The 23,277-nt window shown below is 50.5% G+C and overlaps 1 protein-coding gene across 1 annotated transcript; it reads right to left on the bottom strand.

The window, feature by feature from the left end:
- Positions 1 to 2,113: 2,113 nt before the first annotated feature.
- Positions 2,114 to 21,674, bottom strand: A3GALT2 (alpha 1,3-galactosyltransferase 2). The gene is made up of 5 exons (XM_036065268.2): positions 21,652 to 21,674; positions 5,019 to 5,102; positions 4,727 to 4,816; positions 4,309 to 4,446; positions 2,114 to 3,404 (listed from the first exon to the last, which is right to left on the bottom strand). The coding sequence occupies exons 1-5, from the start codon at positions 21,672 to 21,674 to the stop codon at positions 2,717 to 2,719; spliced, it is 1,023 nt and encodes a 340-aa protein (XP_035921161.1). The 3' UTR covers positions 2,114 to 2,716.
- Between the last annotated feature and the right edge of the window lie 1,603 nt (positions 21,675 to 23,277).

Below are 23,277 nucleotides of genomic sequence, written 5' to 3'. Positions count from 1 at the left end.
GGCTACCAGGGGCACCGGTGGCATGTACCGGCAGTCCTGGTTCATGAGAGTGGACTGGGCACACCTCTTCCCGACTCCACATTCAGTGAGTGGGGTTTGAAATCAGCCGTAGTGGGGTTCATGCAACAGAAACTGGCAAAGGCTACAAATGGGGGCTTTCTTTTTCTTGGAAGAGCCAGTTGCTAAACGCTTGCCAGCACACCGCGGGCTGACTCTCCGATCAGCTTCGCCAGTCCATGGATTAGGAATAAGTTAGGAAATGGTGGACTCCTGAACTGGAAGACCGTGTGGTCCAGGGGTTGGGATGTGTGTTGGGCCAGACACAAGCAGGACAGAGGCAGACAGAAGCAGAGATGGACAGAGAAGACCGAGAGCCTGTGTCAGACTCAGTTCCTGACTTCCCGTCTCCATCTCCTGGCCAGGTTTCATTTCCTGCTTGTTCGCACATCAGTTGAGTTTAAGTTGCTAGCGGTGTGACATGGGGCAAGTTACATACGTAACCTCTCTGTGCCTGATTTTCTCATATGTAAAATGAGGGAAATAATAGTAACCAATTTGTAGGGTGGATGTGAGGATTAAATGAATCAATATATGTCTAATGCTTAGAACAGTGCCCGGTACATAGTTAAGTACCAGTAAATGTAATTGTGACTGTTACCATTTGATGTGGCCCTGGTCGATCTAAGTCCCTTACGATCAGTGAACTCCGACTAGAGAGCTGACAATGTTTGGCAATTTCTGGGGGTGGCGTCTGAGCTGGCCTGGCAGGGTGGGGCAGCGGGGGTAGGTGAAGATTTGACATGTAGGAGCGACACTCAAAGGACTGGGAGTCTGCTTTTCATCTGCTCGCCTGGAAGCTGTCAGGAGCTTCTGAGGCCTCTGAGGCCCCCAGCAGGTGCTGAGGACAGTGTTGATTGACAGTGATCCGGATGGAAGTGGCTGAAGAAAGAGCTTTGCCCCACCTTCTGCTTCTGCCCCAAGTCCCTCTAATGCCCCCAGCCCCAACGAGGGCCTCTGGGTAAGACGAAGGAGGGAGACACTCAAAAGAGGTCATGTGTTCCACACTGCAGCTTCCTTGACCCTTCCCCATCCTCAGGAAAGTCTCCACCCACAGCGTGCGGCTGCCCCGGCCTAGCGTCTGGAAACCCCTGCCTGTGCCATGATTTCCTCTGTAGGACAGGAAATGGCTGTTCTTTTGGTAGAGTCTTTGCACTATGAACTTGCTGGAGAAGGGGCAAGCAAGGAGAGGGAGAAGGCAAGTTACATTTTCTGGAGCACCACAACCTCCGCAAGGAGGGTGATCGGCATCCCCACTTGACATAGGAGAAAACAGAGACTCAGCAAAGGTAAGGGACTTGTCCACAGTCACAAGCAGAGTGAGAAGAGGAGCAGATTCCCACCCAGATCTTACTAGCTCGTGCTCAGGTCTCTCACGACCCCTGGGGGTGGTGACGGTTGGTGTGGGTGGCCCTCGGTGAATACTGCAGGGTCAGGTGGAGGACCATGCCCACCAGAGGAAGGGATGTGCCAGCTCAAAGTCATCAAGCAATAACCTGTTCTCAGGCACACCTAGCCTGTTCTTAGGTCTCATCCAGAATCCAAATGGCCTTCTGGGTTTTGCTAATCTAGTTCGGGTGGGAGGCACTGAGGAACTTCAAACTGTTTTTGAGAGGGCAGAGATCTCTTAGGTCACATCATCAGTAAGTGGAATCTGCTTGTAAAGATCAGATTGTAAAAACCATCAGGGTTGATTTATGCCGGAATTGCTGTCCTTCAGAGGAACAGTGGACGCTATTAAGGCAAGGTCTTTGAGAACATCACATAAAGGATTCAGGGGACCTGGGGTGAAATCCCACCCTCCCAGGGCCTCAGCGTTCCCAGGTGTCAGAGGACAGCTCAGGGGCTTCCAGCTGCTGCCTTCCCTGGCTCCTTGGAGGGCCTGATGAGTTCACCTCCTATTCAGAGCCTGTGTCCCCCCACCCACCCCCCCCGGAGGATGAAGACTCTGGATAGCAGTCTTGGGTAAGGAAACATCTCCCAGACAGCCCTATGGGTCCCACATCAAGGAAATGTCCTTTTTGTGGACACTGCCCAGGAGAGAGGGCCATAAAGACACTTTTGGAATAATTTTATTACAATATTACTTAAATATGTACAAACTATGCTTGAGGGCGGGGGAGGTGGAAGGGCAAAGCAAAGGACTCGGATGCCACCACGTTTCTCCTGCAGCAGAAGCTTTCTCCTGTTCGCCCAGAGGCTACTGTCTTTTCGGAGTGAGGGCCAGTCCTGGCTCTGCAGCGGCTGCCCAGACTGACTCACAGATTCTGTGTCCTTAGGCAGTTGTGTTCCCTTTTTGCGTCTCAGTCTCCTTATCAAAAAGGGGGTTGGGGGTGGCGGTGGGTGACAGGGGCTAAAACAGCCCTTCAGGAGGCATCAGCCGAATCCAGTAAGGTCAGAGGTGAAAGGTCTAGAGGCAGCCTGACCGAGGCGCTACTGCCCAGCGTGCGTCGTTGTCGGTCGCTGTTGAAAGTGGGGGAAAGGGGAACTTTCCCTCCCAGCGAGAAGCTCCCCAAAGGCCACGCTCCTCCTCCCACCGTCACGATCCCACGGCCGGCCACCCGGCCGGAGCGGGCAGGGCTCTTTGCGTCCAAGCTCTCGCCACCCTTCGGGGCGCCCGCACGGCTTCAGGGGCCCCCTTCCTGGCCCGGTGGGGGGCCTAGTCGCGCACCAGGGCGTACTCCTTGGGCGCCCAGAGCAGGCGCGGCTGGCGGATCTCGGCCCGCCGGCCGATCTGGGGGCTCCAGCAGAACTCGGGCGACAGCACCTTGGCCGGCTTGTGCAGCCAGAAGAACTTGTTGAGGTGGCTCTCGTCGTGCCAGCGCGCCTCCAGGCCGCGCTCGCGGTCCCGCCGCAGGCCCCCCGCGCACTGCTCCGTCAGCCCGCGCAGCGCCGCCACGCTGCCCCCGAACACGGCCGCGTGGTAGTAGAAGTCGCCCTCGCCCGGCGCCAGCGCGGCGGCCGAGCGCGCGTCGCGCTCGTACGGCAGCAGCCGCCGCGGCCAGTGGTAGTGCCAGGCGTGCAGCTGCGCCACCGACTCGGCCAGCACCTCGGGCCCGAAGGCGCCGCGGAAGTGCTGGTCCACGTCCATGCAGAGCACGAAGTGCGCCTCGCGGCCCAGCCGCCCGCCCAGCGCCTCGTGCAGCGTGCGCATGCGCTGCATGGACACGTCCTGCCAGCGCGGCTCGCGGGCCACGCGCTCCACGCGCAGCCGGCGGCCCGGGGCCAGCGCCACGCGGGGCACGGCGGCCGGGCGCTCGGTGAACACGTAGTACACCACGCGCTGGCCCGCCATGAAGTGCCGCTCGGCCGTCTCCAGGAAGCGCGCCAGGTACTTCTCCAGGTATCTGCCGGGCGGGCGGGCGCGGTCAGTCTGAGCGCGGCTCCCACCCCGGCCCCCAGCCCCGGCCCCGCTGGGGCCCCCGGCGCCGGTCCCCCTCCAGTCCTCTCCACAGCCCTCCAGCCTCCGCTGGAGCTCCCGGCGCCGGTCCCCCTCCAGTCCTCTCCACAGCCCTCCAGCCTCCGCTGGGGCTCCCGGCGCCGGTCCCCCTCCAGTCCCCTCCACAACCCTCCAGCCGTGGCTTTCACGGTGGACAGAGGTGACTGCAGATCGCTCGTCTCTGCTGCCCAGAGGGGCCCTGGGTTCCTTCCCTTGACGTGGGCTCCCACTACCTGCCTGGATCAACAGGGTGCCGCGGCAGGGAGGCTGGGCTGGCCCTTTGGACGACTGGCGGCCGTTAGCCTTTGCCTCGTTAGGGCTCTGAGCCTTCGCTCTTACGAAGTCCCAGACCCTTGATGCCGCAGGGACGTGAGGAAGCCCAGCTCGCTGCGCAGAAGGCTGCGTGGAGAGAGTGCCCCACCTGTGTTCAGCAGTCGGCCATCCCAGTGGAGGCTCAGACCCTGGGGAGCAGTGAGGAGCCCTTCCTACGGAGCCCGGTGGGAATTCCCGCCCACAAGAATCATGAGCTATAATAACAGCTGTTTTCAGTCACTGAGTTTGTGACAGTTCCTTACATAGATAACCAGGATGGTCCCTGTGCTGGGTGGGCTCCATAGTGCTGGTGTCTGGGGAGGAGGGAAAGAAAATGGACAGCGCTGTCCTCTTCCTGGGAGTCTGGGACAAGAGGTGCTGTCTTTGACTCCCTCTTCACTTTAGGATCTTGTGGCCCACAGGGTGCCCCACCCCTACATCACATGCACACCTGTTCCATTCCCATCCTGGACAGCACCGCTCCCCTCCCCAGGCCTTACCTGCCTACGGCAAAGACAGTCAGCCCAATGGTGAGGTTCTGCTGGAGAGCCTTTTGCTGGGCCACAGCTGGGTCGAAGGTGCCATCCCAAATAATGGGGGCCCCCCAGGAGGTACAGGTCAGGACGTCAGGCCGGGCCCTGGCCAGGGCAGGGATGGAGAGATAGGTCCATTCATCCACCCATTTGGTGCATGTTCACTGCCACCTGCCCGGTGCTGGGCCCTAGGGACCCACTAATGGGTGTGACCCGGCCCCTGCCCCTAGAGATCCCTAACCTAGATCGAATACGGAGGATTGGGAGATGTGTGACCTGATGGGGCCACCGGAAGCAGTACCTGGCCCTGCTGGGGTGAGGGCTGTGAGGAGGGCAGGGCCACTGGGGCAGAGCTCTGGAGGGTGTGTGGGTGTTAGCTCCTTACCAGGGATTCAGGAGACCTGTGAAGTTGTCTCTCAGCAGGGCCATTCTGGCAGAAGGGCAGACACCCATGGGGATGAGGGTTTCCAGATGCCTGTGGGGTGGGGGCAGCAGTGAGGGAGGGGCATGACAGCCAGCTCAGGGCCCCTCTCACTTTGCTCTTTACAAGGAGGGAGAGCCCACAAGGCCAAGTGTGCAGCCAAAGAGCCACCACCCACCACCCGCACTTGGAAGGAGCCGCTTTGACCCTGACCCTGCTGGTTCCCACACTGAGTGCTGGGGGAGGGGGGTTGTACCTGACTATAGGGAGCCCATACTGGAGCAGCCCTAAGAGGCCAAGCGCAAGTAGGATCAGCCAACAGAAGAGTCTCTTCCAGGTCCTGGATGGTGGGGAAGGGCGTTAGCAACTCATTTATATGCACACATACACATGAGAAATTGTTTATGTAATTTTAATGTTTCATGTTATTTATTTTTGAATACAAATATATCCTATTCGCATGGTACAGGCATTCAAAGGACAAGAGTATATCTAGTGCAGTCTTTCCTGGTCCCAGCCACTCAGCTGCTCTGCGTGGAGGCAAGCCAGGATGACTCCTTCCTCGCGCCTCCTTCCGGAAGTGGTCTGTGCACGTACAGGCAAATATAAATATGGGAGCGCAGTAGATAAGCTGTTCTGCACCTTGCACTTTCCACTGCCTGCACTGATTGTCTTTGGCGTTGGTCCCTCTCAGTGCCCGATGTGCTTTCTAACCCTTTTCCCCAGCTTCCCAATATGCCACTGATCGCTTAAAGCTAAGCGATGAGAGCAAGCCTCACACATAGTACTCGCTCAGTGTACTCTGGCTGTTGCTGTTGTTATTATTCCTGAGCAGACCCCCGTGACCCCCTGGACAACCTCCCAACTCCACTCTCTGCCCTACAAATCCTCCCCAAGTCTAGCTCCCCCAGTCTCTTTCAAGAAGCCTGCCAGGTCAGACCCTCCAGCCTCCTGGCCTTTTCTGCTACCCCACTTCACCTTTCCTCAGCAGATGTATCTAGCAGATAGCTCGGAGACGCATCTTGTGGTGGGGTGTGCGCCCGTGTATCCACCTGCGCGCCATCTCAGCACATGGTACCTCCTTCTGTTCAGTTGGCCAAGCCAGAAACCTGGCTGCTCCCCAACCCCTCCCTCTCCCTCACCCCCATCTGCTGTCAGTCCCCAGGTTGGGTTGATTTGGCCTCCTTAACCCCCCCGCCCCCCCGCTCAGCTCCTGCTGTGCCCCCGGCCCCCGCAGTGACCCTGTCTGCACACCCCTCACCGGGATCACTGTGGCACCAACTTCCCTGCTCCCAGCCACTTCCTACACGGCCCCCAAAGCCATCCTGTAAAATGCCCGCCTGCCTTAACAGCGTCCACATCACATGACCAATCATCCAAGAAGAAATGCATCGAGGAGGCAAATACATGCAGAAATGTTCACCCTCACTAGTAACCAAAGACATACAAATTAGAACAGGCTGGCATGTTTTACCTGTAAAATGAGCTTTTTAAAAAGAAGTAAAAACAGCGGCGCTGCAAGGATACAGCGAGGCAGACTCTCTCACACAGCTGGTGGGGGCAAAGGGTGCCGGATCTTTTGTGGAAAGCTGCTTAGCTATGGGAATTGAAGCCTTCACTGTTCATCCCCTTTAATCCAATCACCCCAACTTCTGGGAGCCTGTTCAGTATGGAAAAAGTTGATGTGTCAAGATGTTCACGAGTTTCTGCTTATTCATGCACTATATTTACTGGGCACAAGCTCAGAATCAAGCACTTGCTGGGTCAAGGATTCTGAGGTGAGCGAGGCACAGACCTCGTCTTCAGGGAATGGAGGCCGGAGGATGTGGGTGGCCAGGAAGAGAGGGAATGGGTCAGATGACAGACCGCAGAGAGACGAATGGAACACAGCACAGTAAGGCTGCAATAGCAGAAATACAAGATGCTATGAGGGCAAATTGGAGGGTGCCAGCCGAGCCTTGACAAATGGGGAGGAAGTCAGGGAGGCTGCCTGGGAGAGGTGGCCTCTAATAATGAGAAGTTATCCAGGCAAAGAAGGCAGCTGAGCAGGGAGGGAGGCTTATGAGAAGAAAACAACAATGTACAAAAGTGAGAGGTGAGAGGAAGCTTGGGCTGTGCAAGGCCCTGCGGGCCATTCTGCAGGATGGAGTGTGTGTGGCGGGGGCCGGGGGAAGGTGAGGCGAGGCTGGAGGTAAGCCAAGGCTAAATCACAGCCCACCTGCATTCCAGGCGAAGGGGTTTGAGCTTCACCTTGAGGACTATAGGGAGCCCTGAAAGATACTTTCCCCAGGGACTGATGCAGTCAGATTTTTATTTGAAAAAAAAAAGTATTGCAGCTGAACTGTTGAGCCTGGACACTGGGGTGGGGAGCAGGGCTGGAGGCAGGAAAGCGGGCTCCAAGCCCTGCCAGCCCTCAGCTAGTGGCAGTGTGAGCCGGGTGTTGGCGGTGGGGTGGGGGGGAGTAGCTGGGGAAGGGCTGTCAGGGCAGTGGGCTGGGCAGGACTTTCATGGTTCCAGGGCCAGGGGGCTGGGAAGGAGGCAATGCCTGAGTGTCCAGTGGGAGGGTGGGGAGAGGAGTAAGCAGAGGTGCAGTGGTGGAGGCAGAGGGCCTGGGTGACTCCCCAGAAGTGCGGCTGGAAAGAGGGAGGAGGACGGGAACTGGAGGGGGCTGAGGGCCAGGGATTGGTGGCGGGGCATGTGTTTCTTTCATGAGAGGCACTTGGGCTTGGTTGCATCCCGACTGGAGGCACCACGGAGAAGGCCTTGAGTGGGCTGCTGAAAAGGCCCCAGCAGCCAGCCCACGGACTGACTAAATCACCCTTTACTGACGACTCTTTGGTCACATGGAAAAATGCTTATGCAGGAAGCTTCAATGGGGGAAAAAAAAAAGTTCTCAAATTGATGGGCAGTATGATTATAATTTAGCAGTAATTAAAACATGCACCAGAAAATAAGACTAAAAAAGGAAAACGTAAAAGTGGCTATGCAGTAAGTTATAGTTGGGTTCCCCCCCGCCTTTATTTTTCCCTTCCAGTTGTTTGTGATGTGCTTATATTGCCTTTTTAATGAAGGAAGAATACAGAGTTAGCAGTTTAGAAAAACCACCCCAACAAAGCTGTGTTAAGGCTTCCTACTGCCTGCAAAATCAAGTCTACGGCTCTTAGTCCTGTCCGAGGAGCCTTCAGAACCTGGCTCCTTCGCTCTCACATTTGAAGTGCCCTCACCTGACCTGGCTTTCCTACCTCTAGAAATGGAGACTCGCAGCGGGCAGACCACGGGCGGTCTTGTAGCTGTGTTTGAAAAAGCAGATGCATGTCAGCAACCCCAGTGTTGATCAGTGGGGAACTGGATGAACGAGTTACGCTCATCTGTACCGCGGAAAGCAACGCGACCCCTGAAAAGGATGAGGTGGATGTAGAAGTACTCTCTGGAAAAGAGGTCCTGATGTATTAAGTGGGAGAGGAAGTAAAGGGAGTACATACAGAGGCTGATCTACACCTACGTACCCAGGCATTTTACGGACGTGTGTATCTGTGGTCTTTTATAAACATGTAGGAAAAGATCTAGAACAGCATTGTCCAGTAGAAGTACAATGTGAACCACATGTATAAATTGAAATTTTCTAGTAGTCACATAAAAGGTATGAAAAGAAACAGCTGAAATGAATTTTAATAACATTTTAACCCAGTATATCCAAATATACCCTTTCAGTGTATAATTAATACAAAAATTGTGGAGATATGTTTTATATTCTTGTTTTGTACTAAGTCCAAATACTAAATCCAGTGTATATTTTAGATGTATAGCACATTTCAATTGGAATTAGCCCCATTTCAAGTGCTTGGTAGCCACATAGGGCTGGTGGCTCCCCTACCGGATGGCATGATTCAGAAGGAGAGGCACCAGTTAGCGAGGGGCTGAGACTGGAGGGAGGAGGGGATTTCTACTTGATATACTTCTATCCTGTTCCAGTGTGCAATGAGCTTGTATTACTTTTGTTGCTGTTAAAGGAACAATAGGCCCCAAATGGAGTCACTCCTACTAAGCCCCGTATCAGCAAACCAAACCAGTTAGCACTTAACTGCAGTTTCCACTTGTCCCAGAAATGTACCTTTAACCAGTCAATCTGGAATTACCTGGTCAGCTCTAGAGATTCTCTGCCTGATGGACCCCTGCCTTCCCCCAAAGGAAAGTGACCCTGCTGGAAACAGTCCACTCTTGGCTAGAAGCTTCCTTTCCGCCATCCCCTCCTGCCTATAAAAGCCTGCCATCTTGTACAGCTCCACAGAGCTCCTTTCTGTCTTCTGAGATGCTGCCCGATTCATGAATCATTAAAGAAAGCCAATGGTACTCAGCTAATTTTGTTTTTTAACAGATTGGGTGGCACTGACAGGCTCAAAGGAGACTTCTGGTGGCTTTGGGGACAGTGAGAAACGCAGGCATGGTATCCATGAGCCTCTTGAATTGCTCGCTGTTTCTGAGGGCCTCAGGGAAGTTCCCCTTGGTTCTGAGCTCCACTGTCTTTGCATCAAGCTCCCGATCTCATTGGCTTTCCAGTCTGGGGCTGGTCAGCTGCAGCAAGCAGAGGGTTCCACCCAGAACCCAAGCCCCGAGCCCTCGGTTTAGTTTGCGATCCCCCCATTTGATCGGAACCCCCAGATTCCACACTGGGGCCCGCTGGTGGCAGCTGCAGGTCCCCGATCGTTTGGACTCTGTCTGCAGGTCCCCTTCTTTGGGCTCTGTGATTCAGGCCTCCCCCTGGTCCCCACTTCCACAGTGGGAATTGCTGGTGGCGCACATGAGGCCTTCTGTCCGCCAGTCTGCAGATGACTGCTGGCGTCCACAGGCCCATTTCTGTGGCCACTGTTGGTTTCTCTTAACACGGACGTAAGGTAAAGGCTATTGCTAGTGGGAGTCTCAGAAGCCAAAAAGCTGCAAAAATTGGTGGGGTGTGGGTCAAACATTTAAAAACCATTAGAGTACTTGCCACCTAACCTCAAAACTCATGTGTTAGGTTAGGTTAAGTTACTAGGTCTCGCCAACCCCAAGAAAATTTCCATGCAACAAGGTACACTGTAAAACATCACACAATCCCCAATCCCACAGCATGTCCCTTTCAGGTATGAGTTTGGTTCTGAGACCCAAAGGCTTAGCTGAAACATAATAACTAATAATAATAATGGGATCCTTAAATTCCAGAGTCAAGCACTCCATCTTCCCGCACACTGACTTGTTTTATGTCTAAGAACTGCAGTCCTGAAAGCTATTGATATCTACAAAATGGCACAATCTTACTAAAACAACCTAGAATTACACTTGCCATTATGGAAAACATTCCATTTAGACAAGATCACTCATGTGAGAAGTGCGCTTAAAAGCAAGGGTTCCCAGGGGCGCCTGGGTGGCTCAGTCGGTTAAGCAGCTGACTTGATTTCTGCTCAGGTCATGATCTCAGGGTTGTGGGATCCAGCCCCGCATCAGGCTCCATGCTCAGCTTGTTTGCTTAAGGTTCTCTCTCTCTCTCCCCCCTACCAGCTCTCTCTCGTTCTCAAATAAATCTTAAAAAAAAAAAAAAAACCCAACAGAAACAAGGGTTCCCAAATCAAACCAACTGAGTGGGATACTTACTTTAACTGGTATACGGAAGCTTTCCAAAGGCTTCAAGATTCCAGAATAGCTTCATTAAAAAAAATTCATTGCGGGGTGCCTGAGTGGCTCAGTCATTGGGCGTCTGCCTTCCGCTCAGGTCATGATCCCAGGGTCCTGGGATCGAGCCCCGCGTCAGGCTCCCTGCTCCATGGGAAGCCTGCTTCTCCCTCTCCCACTCCCCCTGCTTGTGTTCCTGCTCTCGCTATCTCTCTCTCTGTCAAATAAACAAAATTTAAAAAAAAATTCATTGCAAAAGGCCAATGAAAATTTAGATACAAGATCATAAACAAAAGTGTGCCAAGCCATTAGTCTTATAGCTACAAGGGCTGCAAGGCCAGAGACTTAAAAAAGCACCTGGGCCTCCCACATTGCACCTTCCTAGGGGCCCATCATTAAAATGCTGGCCCGGGGGCGCCTGGGTGGCTCAGTTGGTTAAGCGACTGCCTTCGGCTCAGGTCATGATCCTGGAGTCCCGGGATCGAGTCCCACATCGGGCTCCCTGCTCAGCAGGGAGTCTGCTTCTCCCTCTGACCCTCCTCCCTCTCGTGCTCTCTCTCATTCTCTCTCTCGCAAAAAAAAAAAAAAAAAAAAAAAAATTAAAAAGCTGGCCCAGGGATTGATGTCTCAGTTGTAATCAATGGAGAAGCTGGAAAAGACAGTCCTCAAAGGCCCTGTGCAAAATTTCCAACATCAACTTTAATGTCCTTGTATCTACTCCCAAAGGTGGGCCCCCATATAGGCCCCTCCCAGAGTTGACAGGTCTCCAAGGGATTCTTCCGTACTGCTACCAGTAATTCCTTTAAACAGGAAAGGGGAAACTAAAGTCAAAATTAATTTTAACAACTGGCCAAATTCTGGTAGATACTGGAGCTACACCCTCTACTTTATTTTTTTATTTTTATTTTTTAAGATTTTATTTATTTATTCATGAGAGACAGAGAAGCAGAGGGAGAAGCAGGCTCCCAAGGAGCAGGGAGCCCGATGCAGGACTCGATCCCAGGACCCTGGGATCATGACCTGAGCCGAAGGCAGAAGTTTAATCATCTGAGCTACCCAGGCGCCCTACACCCTCTACTTTAAACCTCACTCGAAGAGCACCCGGGGTGTCTCAGTGGGTCAAACATCTGGCTCTGGATCTCAGCTCAGGTCTTGATCTCAGGGTTGTTGAGTTCAAGCCCTGCATTGGGCTCCACACTGAGCATGGAACCTACTTAAAAAAACAAACCTCACTTGGGGCCTGCAAGTGGGATCCTGGGAATGCCAGCTAAAGGTGAGAATATTCTCACCAGAGTCAGCTCTCCTGGATCTCTTAGTACCCTGTATAAAGAGAAAAGTAAGCTTTCACGTTATCCCTTCCTTTCCAAATCCAGGCCATTGGTTATTGATCTTTGGGAATGGCTCTAGATCTTGTGAAGATAGTATCTTTTGCACCCTCGTTGAGGATACCTCTTGGGTTCATGGGGTTGTGTACTGCCAGAATATTTACTGTTTCTCCTGGCTGAAACCTGACAAGATATTTGAAAGGATTTATTTTTTTTTTAAGATTTTATTTATTAGAGAGAGCACAAGCGGGGGGAGGGTCAGAGGGAGAGGGAGAAGCAGATTCCCCGCTGAGCAGGGAGCCAGACGCGGGGCTGCATCCCAGGACCCTGAGATCATGACCTGAGCCTAAGGCAGATGCTTAACCAACTGAGGCACCCAGGCACACCGATATTTGAAGGAGTTAATAGCTCTGTGGTCACAAATTTGGCCAAATTGGAAGCTGATTTTCAAAGCCGGATATGAATTTTTTTTAGACCTTCTCCCTTAAGCTAAATGTACTTGGAGGGAAGGAAAATCTTTCCAACATAGGTGGATGGGCATGTCAGTCCTTGGATGTCCTCCAGGCTACAATTCAATTCTCCAAGGAGTTAGAAGTAGCTATCCTTATCCTACAAATCTTTCCAAGACCAGAAAGGCAGCTCTAGAAACAATTCAAAGTCCATCCATTCTAGGGGCACCTGGCTGGCTTAGTTGGTAGAGCATGGGACTCGATCTCCAAGTCCTGAGTTCAAGCCCCACATTGGGCATAGAGCTTACTTTAGAACAGAACAGAATAGAACAGAACAGAATAGGGGCACCTGGCTGGCTCATTTGTTAGAGCATGTGACTCTTGATCTCTGGGTTGTGAGTTCGAGCCCCACGTTGGGTGTAGCGATTATTTAAAAAAATAAATCAAAGTCCACCCTTTCTTTTTAACAATTAACCTCGCCCCTATTTGTCTCAAAAGGTGTGTGGGTACTGTAAAAATTCTGGCCTGAGGGAACACGTGTCCTTGGAGGAGTTTGCCTTCTCTCCCTGTGCCTTTGAGATGTAAATGCGCTACCTAATCTTTACCAGGGACTCTTCTGGTTTAGGCCATCTCCTTGAAATGTCAACTTCATGGAAGTAGAGTTGACCCCTAAACAGAGGGTTAGGGGCACTGATTCACCCCCCCTTACAGTAAAAATCTGCATGTAATATTTGACTCTCCCCAAACTTAACTACTAATAGCCTGCTATTGACCGGAAGCCTTACTGATAGATAATATAAACAGTTAACACATATTTTGTATGTTATATGTATTATATATTGTATTCTTACAATAAAGCAAGCTAGAAAAAAGAAAATGTTATTTAAAAAATCATAAGGAAGAGAAAATATTTACTGTACTGTATTTATTGAAAAAAATCCATTATAAGTGGACCCATGTGGTTCAAGCCATGTTCAAGGGTCAACTGTAATTCTTTTTTTTTTTTTAAAGATTTTATTTATTTACTTGAGAGAGAGACACACACACAGCAAGAGACGGGACACAAGCAGGGGTAGTGGGAGAGGAAGAAGCAGGCTTCCCATGGAGCAGGGAGCCTGACATGGGGCTCGATCCCAGGACCCTGAGATCGTGACCCCTGAGCCGAAGGCAGATGCCCAACGACTGAGCCACCCAGGTGCCCTGGGTCAACTGTAATTCTTAACAGAAGGGGGAAAAAAAGGAGGAAAGAGGCTTGTAAAACATAGAAACTGCTATAGACATTCCCTTGCCCCAAATCTAGTCCACAGTTTCTGTTAGATTACTTGTCAAGGACAAATACAAATCTTAAGTGTCTTCTCCGTAAAAACTAATAAAAAGCTGCAGCCATCTGAGCAAGTAAACTTATTCTAACTCTTATAACCTAGTAAGTTTTGTATTATACTGGCTTCATGGCTAAAATTTTATTTTATTTTAATTTTTTATTTTTTTGAGAGGGGGAGAATCTTGAGCAGACTCCACACCCAGCGCAGAGCCCAACTCGGGGCTCCATCTCACGACCCTGAGCTTGTGACCTGAGCTGAAACCAAGAGTTGGACGCTTCACTGACTGAGACATCAGGCACCCCTCGTGGCTAAAATTTTAAAACAAAAGCTCTAAGTTCTCTGCATCTGTCTATATGATCAGAGTGTTATAGATGTGTGTATTTTCTATTACAAAAATTAATTTGTAAAAGAGCTTGACTTAACTGGCTTTAAAAAATTAAGCACTTATATGAATTAAGTATTCCTGAAAATCTCAGAAATATAACAGAAAATAACCCAAATGCTTTTCAGGTGCATGTGATCTGGGAAAATAGTATTAAAGCTAGTTTAAGTTTGGCTTAATTAAAATAGGTATGTCTTTAGAGTTATCAGCATTGAATACCAAACAGACACACAACTTTTATTCTACTTGGGTTTACTAATAAGTTCATATCTTGGTTACAAATATTTGTCAGCCTATAAAATAACTTAGGATGATAACTGACTTTCTAATGCCTATAATGATGTTTTTGCAGGTAATCTTAAAATAACTGTTAAGAATAAATGATTTAAATAGATATAAATGGGATAAGAGTTTCTAGGCGAACTTTTCAGCAAAGAGTTTCCAAAATCTTTTGACTCCTCAAAACCTTAATGTGTTGCTAAGTTAAATGATGAGTTAAGTGAAATTCATTGAATATATAGACCATCTCAAAATAAAATAAAATAACGTGTGCCACATTGGAAAATTTACTATGAGGAGCATATACTTTTAGGAATATGAAATATATTCATAAAATTGACAGTAACAGCTCATTTACAATTGTTTAAAGCTACTAGAAATAATAAAGAAATTTCTCTGTATGAAAGGAAAGCAGGGTGTGCATTTTCAGTAAGAGAAGGTATGAAGAATGGAAATGCATTTTTGCTGAGGGAAAAGAAAGTAATTTTGTCCTAAAAGTAAGGCTGGTTGTTCGGAATGGGAAAGAGAAAAAACAGGACGAGATCTGAATGTAAAAAAGAAGGTGGCAGATGGTGTGTAGAAAAGGAATCTTAGGAAAAGGATTTTTATGCGTCGTTAAGACAGCTAAGATTGGAATGGATATACATTTTAAAAATGAATTAATGTTAATCCCCAAAGTGCACAGGTACAAAATTAAAATTGGTTTCTTCTCTGTTAAAAGGACGAAGTTTTCTTAGACTATAGGTCTGCAGTTGATAGGAGATTTGTACAGGGTTTTCTTTACCTTTAAGTAATCTGCCTGGAAACGAAAGATTTTGTGTCCTCTCAAAATAATTTCCCGCGTCTCATATCAGATCTCTGGTTACTTAAGAAAACCCAGACTTCTCTATTAGAAAAGCTTAGGGCTTGTTTTTGTTTTACGACTCCTTAACTCTTTGTAAATTTCTGCAGACTCTCTAATTGTCATTATGGTTAAATAGATAAACAAGTTATGCTTCACAATGACCTATGATCTTATTTGACCAAGTTTTTTAAAATCCCTTTATATCTTTGGGGGCGCCTGGGTGGCTCAGTTGGTTGGGCGTCTGACTCTTGATTTTGGCTCAGGTCATGATCTCAGGGTCCTCAGACTGAGCCCCGCCTCGGGCATCCAGCCCAGCGCTCAGCGTGGAGCCTGCTTAAGAATCTCTCTCCCTCTGCCCCTCCCCCTCTAAAAAAAAAACCACCAAAAAAACCCCCAAACCCTTTGATATCTTTTACAAACTCTGTGCCCTCCTCCCCCCACAATATAATTCTAAAAGAAGTCTTTTTAACCTGGAAGTAACTTTGAGATTTTCCGCAGGATCCTTGGAAAAACTGCAAAAGAATTGTTCTCTCTCCTTATAAAAAGAGAGATGCCAAACTTATTAGGCTTATTTGATATGTTAAATTATATGGGAGGCATTGTCGAATAAGTGATACGAAGCCTTCCTTATGTTGTATTTGTGTAGGTATGTAAGTGTTCCAGAAATTATGTGGCATTCCTGGAAATCTGATATGTCCTGGTATAATGTTATCAATCATAATCTTGGTTATTATCTTAAAATGTTGTATATTACAGAAATAGTCAAATTTCCTTGTCAATTCTATTTGACCAACGGCCATTTTTAAGTCGTTTGTCATTTATAGATGGTATTTTTTTACTTTGATGTTTTGTAAACGTGTTTCAGCTTTAAGGAGATTCAGTACAGGTTTCTGATAACTTTAAGATCATAAAACTGAAATGGGTAAAAATCTCCAGAAGTAACAGGGAAACTGGATTCAAGCAGAACAAGTATTAATTACATGGGACTGAACGAACAAGGAGTATGATTTTAATTTTGTATGACTTTTTGTTTGAAACATTGCTGGTTCCTTAATGTTTTGTTTTTCCATATTTAAGGAAACCTTTTCTCTTAAGCTATATGACTTACAAAGCAATCCAGTAAAGTATACCTTTGTAAACAAAGATGAAACATTTACTTTTTTCCCCCCTACCTGATCCCCTCCTGAATTTGGAAACTCTTGAGTCTTCTTTTCATGGTGATATAGTTAGTTATTTGCCTACGTTCTATGAGAATCTGTTCTTGTAAGACAGAACTGGAAGCATTGGTTATATTACCAAGGTTTTGACTGATAGGAACTCACCCAAACTATAGGTGTTTTAGGTAAAATTTAATGGTGAGTCCTTGGCTTGGCTTCCTGCCTCAGAGGCTTTTAAAAGTTCAATCTGAGATTCCTTATGAAAAATTTCAGCAAAGCAGTCTTAAGATGGGCTTGTATGGTCAACCACTATTCTTACTGCACTTACGTAAATAATCAGGCCAACTTAATGCAAACATTAGTTTTACTGTGATTATATCTGGTAAATACGGGTAATTGTAGAGAGAAAAATTATGTTTGCACTTTGTAGATATTAGATTCTAATCCTGTTTATTGTCTTTGAGTTTCTGTTAAATGCCTGTACACAGAATTAGATCCTGAATTCTTCTAGTTTCTTCAAATATCTGGCTACAACTCTCCGAAAGAATGTTTCCAAGTTTCTCGCGCCCTTCTGACTTGGGAGTCACCGAGCCCAAAGAATGCCCTGAATCTCCTTGGAAGGGACTATTCCAGGTCCTCCTCACCACCCTGATGGCAGCCAAATGTCAGGAACTTGAACCTTGGGTCCACATCTCACAGCTGAAGAAGGCTGCACGTGTCCTGCCATCCTGTGCGGCTGCCAGAGACCTCCAAATCAAACGGACGAGGAAGAGAAGTACCTGACATCCAGGTAGACTGCCCCACCCAAAGCACCAGATAGAGACTTCCTACTTTAAGGCTAAATCTTCTTTTCTTTCTTTCCTTTATTCTAGCATTGGCCTGGGAAGATAACACCTTCATCTGTATCTCCTGGGCCATTGCTAAAGGGAGGTAACCTTTCAGACTTCTCAATTTGTCTTTAAAAAACTCCGATCTGGGGCGCCTGGGTGGCTCAGTCATTAAGCGTCTGCCTTCAGCTCAGGTCATGGTCCCAGGGTCCTGGGATCAAGCCCCGCATCGGGCTCCCTGCTCAGCGGGAAGCCTGCCTCTCCCTCCCCCGCTCCCCCTGCTTGTGTTCCCTCTCTCGCTGTGTCTCTCTCTGTCAAATAAATAAATAAATCTTAAAAAAAAACACAAAAAACCCTCCGATCTGCCCATGAAGGCAGAGTCCATTCACAGTGCCACCTTCGCGGGGTGGACAGGGTCTGTCTTTGTGGTGGCTTTCATCCCCTTTGGGCCTTTGAATGCCTAGAGGGCAGTGCCTCTTATCTAAGAGGGTTAGCTAACTGTGCCCGTCACAGACAGACCCGGACACCCCAACGGTCAGTTCCCCTAAATTTACAACGTCAAGTTAGAAAGGACCTACCAGGCGGCTTTTGTGATTCAGGATTTGCTTCCTTTGGCAGGTCCCTAACTCCCTGGTTAGGAGTGAATACAAATGAGGCTGTGATCAGGACACTCTCCTTAACTCTTGAAAGTGTGGCAAAAATCCAGTGCTGAAGCAATAGACACACAGTGAAAATCCTTAGACTCTCTGGCCAGAGTTGTTTTTGTCTTTAAGGTTTTATTCGTTTATTTGCCAGACAGAGAGAGAGCAGAGAGAGAGAGAGAGGGAGCGGGGTGGGGGTGGGGGGGAGGGCGGGCAGAGGCAGAGGGAGAAGCAAGACTCCCCGCGGAGCAAGGAGCCCGACGCAGGACTCCATCCCAAGACCCCGGGATCAGGACCTGAGCCGAAGGCAGACGCTCAACCAACTGAGCCACCCAGGCGCCCCTGCCTGAGCTGTTTTTGGTATTAGGACAGCCCCTGATGAACTTTGAGCCGAACACAGAGGAGTCTGGGCTGTGGTCAGTAGCCCCTGCTGCACTGGGATGAACACTTCTAGGGAAGCTGAAACTCAGTTCCGGAAGAGTGCTGAGCAAGCCACTTGGCTTAAAAAGGTGACCCCTTCCGTGGGGTCTTTCTTTGCCTTACTTGATTTCGATGGATTTGGGTCTTGGGGCCCGTGGCTCCTGAGTGCTCTCTGAACAGAGAGAAGTGTCCTGCTGATAATAACCACAGCAGGAATCCTGGGGCCCTGTCCTGTCTCAGAAGCTTTAAATGCACGTTCGAAGCCCTAACCACCAAGCAAATGCTCCCCCTGAGACTGGAGCATCAAGAAGGGAATGGAGTGAATGTCTAACTTCAAAAATGTGAGCCTGAAGTCATGACCTGCGAGCACCACACGGAGGAGCAGCAAGAGTGGGGGGAGCTTCGCGGGGACGGCTGGGAGCGGCGCTGACGCCCTGTGGTTTGATCTCATCTCTCGGTCAAACCGAGAGTCTGACCAAAAGGAGGGGGAACGGTTACGAAAGAAACAACGGGCCCCAGATGGAGCCACTCACACTCAGTGCCCTGTCTGCCAGCCACGACTCAGTACCTAACGCAACTGCAGTTCCGGCTTCCCACAGGAATGTGTCTTTTAACCAGTCAGGCTGGAATTACCTGGTCAGCACGAGTGACGTCATCTGCCTGATGGACCCCTGCCTTCCCCCAAAGGAAGGTGACCTTGCCTGAAACAGTCCACTCTTTGCTAGGAGCTTCCTTTCCTCCATCCCCTCCTGCCTACAAAAGCCTGCCATCTTGTCCAGCTCCACAGAGCTCCGTTCTGTCTGCTGAGATGCTGCCCGATTCACGAATCATTAAAGAAAGCCCACTCGGTCTTCAAATGTACTTGGCGGGATTTTGTTCTTTTAATGTTGTCTAACAGAAGAACATAATGTCTGTTTCTTCACACTCGTCTCTCGTCCAGCTTCCCTTTTTGTTCTAGTCACCCTGTGGGCTACCCCTACTTGTGGCTCATTGACTTTAACTCAGGGGTTCCCACAGCCCCCTCGTGTTCCATTAATTTGCTCACAGAACAGCTCACGTAACTCAGGGAGGCAGTTTCCTTCCATTTCCTGGTTCATTTATGAAGACCCCGATCCAGGACTGCGTAGAGGGGCGTCCAGCAGGGTCCAGAGCTCAGGAGGCCCTAGCCCGCGAGCAGTTGCAGGGCGCCGCCCCCCCGGCTGTGGGCCGCCTTCACCGACCCGGAAGCTTCCTCACTGCTGTCCGAGGGGCTGGGGTGGGGCTGAACGTTCCAAGCCTCTAATCCGGGGTCTTTCTGGCGATTAGCCCCATCCCGACGCTATGAGGGGCCAACTTAAGTCACCTCCTTAGCATAAACTCAGCTGGGATACGGGCTTATTAGGAGTAACAAAAGACATTCCAGTCACTCAGGAAATGCCAACCTTTCGAAGAGTCCTGCGCCCGGGACGCAGGGCAAAGACCAAAAGTCGTCCTAAACCACACCCTCGACCAGAGTTCCCTCCTGGACCTGGGGTGGGGCCGCATAGCACTGCCCGGGGCTTCTGCCGGGACTGTTCTGGGCATCACGAGTAGTGACAGAGGACACCTGGGGGGTTGGTGCCACCCGCTCTCTCCACTTGGATGTCTCCCAAGCGTCTCACATTTAATGGCCAAAACGGCGCTCTTGATTTTCCTCAGAAACCTGCTCCCCACTCAGGTCTCCTCCATCTTGGTAAATGACGTCATGATGTCCTGTGTTCTCTGTGACTGGTCCCAGTTACCCGAGTGGGACCCCTTCCCCTCCCCTCATAGCTGTCAGTCACCGAGTCCTCTTGCTTCTGCCTCCCCGCCAGAGCCCCAAGCTCCCTTGTCCCCACCCCACAGAGCCATTCCCGCCTCACTGCTTCTCACCTGGATTCCTGCGTCTGACCTGACTTGGGTCTTCCCCACCTCTGTATGTTTGCCCTTATTTTCCTACCAAGCACCACCAAGCTCCAGATAATATGCTTCAATACTCAGCCTCCTTGTGACTGACCCCTTCCTCGACCCGCCCCCCAACACCTGCCGCCAGGTGCCCCTCGGACCGGTGCAAACCTCTCCTCCAGCACATGCCCAACTAGACTCTGCACCTGTGCCCCACCAGGCTGTGGGGGTCTGTTTTCTTGGACTTTGTGCTCTCGGCGCCAAACCTGAGAGCCTGCCTTCTAGTTGGTGGTATTAATGATTGTTCAGTAAACAAATGAAGCAATGAATGGTTTTCTTGTCTTCATTCTCTTTCCCCAACTGTGGCTCTCAAGACTGTTTGCTTTCATGAATAGTCTACACTCTTTACGAATAATGCCGGACATTAACGAGGCAGACCCTCTGCCTGCCGAGTGTTTTAGGTCCCTATCTCATGGAGGCCTGCCCACAGGCCCTTGAAGGAGATGCCGTGATTGTCTCCACCTTATGAGGAAACAGGTTCAGAAACATTAAATCACTTGCTCAAGGTCACATAGCTGGTTATGCCGTGGAGCGGAGGTTTGAACTGAGGTCTGATCCCCAAGCCAGAACATGGCATTTGGGGTTCCTTACGACCTGGCCCCAGCTCAGCCCTGAGGCTCATCTCCCAAGGGTCTTTGGCCATGTCATTATTCCCCCAAGGCACCTCACGCTCCCCGCCAGTGTCTCCCACAGGCAGCTTTCTCTCCGTTCCAGCGACCGCACCGCACACCGCGCCCCGGGAGGACGGGCTGCAGTTCTACCCCCAGAGGGCCCCTCCGGAAGCACCACCTGTCTGTGCTACGGGGGCAGGAAAAAGCTGGAATTGACCTCTCTTGGCCCCCAGCTGTCTTGACCCTCTTAGCCAGCCCCCTCCCAACCTGGGTGGGGAAAGCTGATGCTTATCTTGGGCACTGGGCCTCAGCCAGGGCAGCCAGGCGGAGCTGGCCCCAAGTGGCCCAGGTGAGGGCTCGGAGGATGCCCAGATGTAGACCCGTGGTAGGCACCTGCCCACTATTGCTGCCCCCCTCACAGGCCCCCTTGGGAGCCCTTTGTCCATAGGGGCCTCTGCCTGGCCCATTCTTCCTTCCACATGCCTTGTTCAGCTATTTTCAAAAGCACCCCCTCCACCCCACCTCCACCTGCAGCAGGTGGTCCTTGAAGCCTACCCCATGCTGTCCCCTACAGCCTCCTGGCTTTCAAGAAGGGGTTGAAGATCAATCATTAGTTCTTACGTGGGAACAAGTTTCAATCCTGGATGGTCAGTCCCAGTGGGAGGAGAGAGAGTTCTCAGCTATGGTGGGGGACACAGCCCTAGGTCTTCCTCCTCTCGCTCACCAAGGGGGCTCGGGGTTAAGGACAGCAAGAGGAGTTACCCAGCTCTCTTGACAAGATCCACAAGATCTCCTAGGGTGCAGTCTCCCTCCACCCCACTCTGCTCCATGGACCATCTCTACCCCTTGAGTGATGTCCCCTTTCAGAGTCCCCCTTCTCCCAGGATCAACATGGCTCAGCTGGTACTCAACAGGCCAGCTTTCGTGCCTCCTCCCTGACTGTTCTGGCCACCAGGCTGGACTCCTCCCAGGTCAGCTGTCCCCTCATCTTCCCCCCGACACACTGGCAGTGTCCCCAACTCACCTGAGTCTCTCCTGGAGAGCCATGTCGAGAAGCTGGTAAGACAACCGGCCAAGAAGAGCCCTTGAGCTCGGAGCCAGGGAAGAAATGACCAGTTCCTGTTGACTGGGACAAAGCAGCTCTAGGCCATCTGTCAGAAACCACACCCACAGGAGCAGGCAGAGATGAACTGCCCCGAGAGGGACTCCCCTGGGGGCGGTGCCTGCTGGAGGAAGCTGGCCCCAGGATGGGATGGGGGCCCAGAGCCCCGGAGCCCCTTTGGGGCCAATCACCTGGAAGAAGGTGGATCTGAGTAAGGCCAGCTAGCTCTGGTTGGCTGGAGGCTCTGAGCTATTTCGTATTGATTTCTCTTACCTGTGCAAGGGTGCCTGGGCTCTTCTTCAGTGTCTTGGAGCACTGGGAAGGGGGAGGGGGTCGGGCTGCAGTGTTTGCCATCCAGGGAAAACCCTGTTCTGCACGGAGCTTCAGCCAGATCTCAAGGGCACCGGTCGCCTGAGTGTGACCTTGGAGAACTCACCATGGAATGGGGTACATGCCCCAGTCACCCAGGACAGTGTAAGAGCCGCACAAGATAGAGGATACGAAACCATTCTGTAAGGTTTACACTGGGCAGGGTTTTTAAAAAAGTGCAGGTTGTGAGCCCTCAGAAATGTTTTGTGGATCATGGATCGTGACCAAGATTTAAAACATGAACAGGAAGAGAACTGAAAATACCAGAATGTACATAGGGTAGGTATTGTTTTGTGAAATTGTTGCTTCAGATATCTATATTTAAGTGTGTGTATGAGTGGAAAACATTTTTTTTTTTAAATGGTGGCTCGTGATAAAAAAAAAGGTCTGCAAAATTCTCTGTAAAGTGTAAACAACAGGAACAAATACAGGTTTTCCTGGTCTCTGAAAGAAGAGTGTTCTTTGTGAAAACTTCCATAAGCAGAAAAGATGTAAAGCGAAGACGGTTTAATTTAATCGTTAATTTATATGGAAAGTTTTTTCAGCATTCCCAGACGCAAAAGTAACCCGTCTTAGGCTTTTCTGCTACCTTAGGACACACCTTGCTAACAGCACAAATAAACGTAGATAGAGCCGGGGGCGGGGGTTGGGGGGTCGGGGGCTGAGATGCTGAGCAGCCCCCCGAGCGCGGGCTTCCATCTGCGGCTTGCTGCCGAACAGACGCTGAACAAGCTATTTGCACTTATTGCCTTTTTCCAGAAAAGCAAAAACCCTCTTGGGATTTGTTTTGGTCCGTGAAAACAGGGACTCATGTAGGTCTTTTGTAAAAGTGAAGTGGCCTAAGGTGAGCTTTCACAAGCGGGGAGATCTGTCTGGATTTAGAGCCACCCTTCACACAAGAATGGCACCAGTATTTGTCTGTGTCAGCCAGTCCCCTCGACTGCACCACGTCCTCTTTTCTGAGGAGTTTTGGTGCCCTCCTCCCTCACCACACGTGTAAGAACAAACTCAGCAGAGGCCTGGCTTTGACTTTCCTCAGGAGGGAAAAGGGGGGTGGGATCCAGGGTGCAGAGACTTGCCCAGACCCGCCGGGACCTCAGGGCACCTGCCCAGCGCAGCCCCACCCTCCCACTTTCCCCGAGGCTCGGCCCGGCCCTGGCCCAGCAGCCCCTCCAGTCC

The sequence above is a fragment of the Halichoerus grypus genome, chromosome 5 (genome assembly GCF_964656455.1).
Source record: "Halichoerus grypus chromosome 5, mHalGry1.hap1.1, whole genome shotgun sequence".
NCBI lineage: Eukaryota > Metazoa > Chordata > Mammalia > Carnivora > Phocidae > Halichoerus > Halichoerus grypus.
This window is presented reverse-complemented; position numbering and strand designations above follow the sequence as displayed.

Coding starts and splice junctions, on each gene's coding strand:
- A3GALT2 (XM_036065268.2), bottom strand. CDS start 21,674: ATGGCTCTCCAGGAGAGACTCAG. Junction 5,103..21,651: donor GCTCTCCAGGAGAGACTCAG/GTGAGTTGGGGA, acceptor CCCACCATCCAG/GACCTGGAAGAGACTCTTCT. Junction 4,817..5,018: donor TATGGGCTCCCTATAGTCAG/GTACAACCCCCC, acceptor CCCACCCCACAG/GCATCTGGAAACCCTCATCC.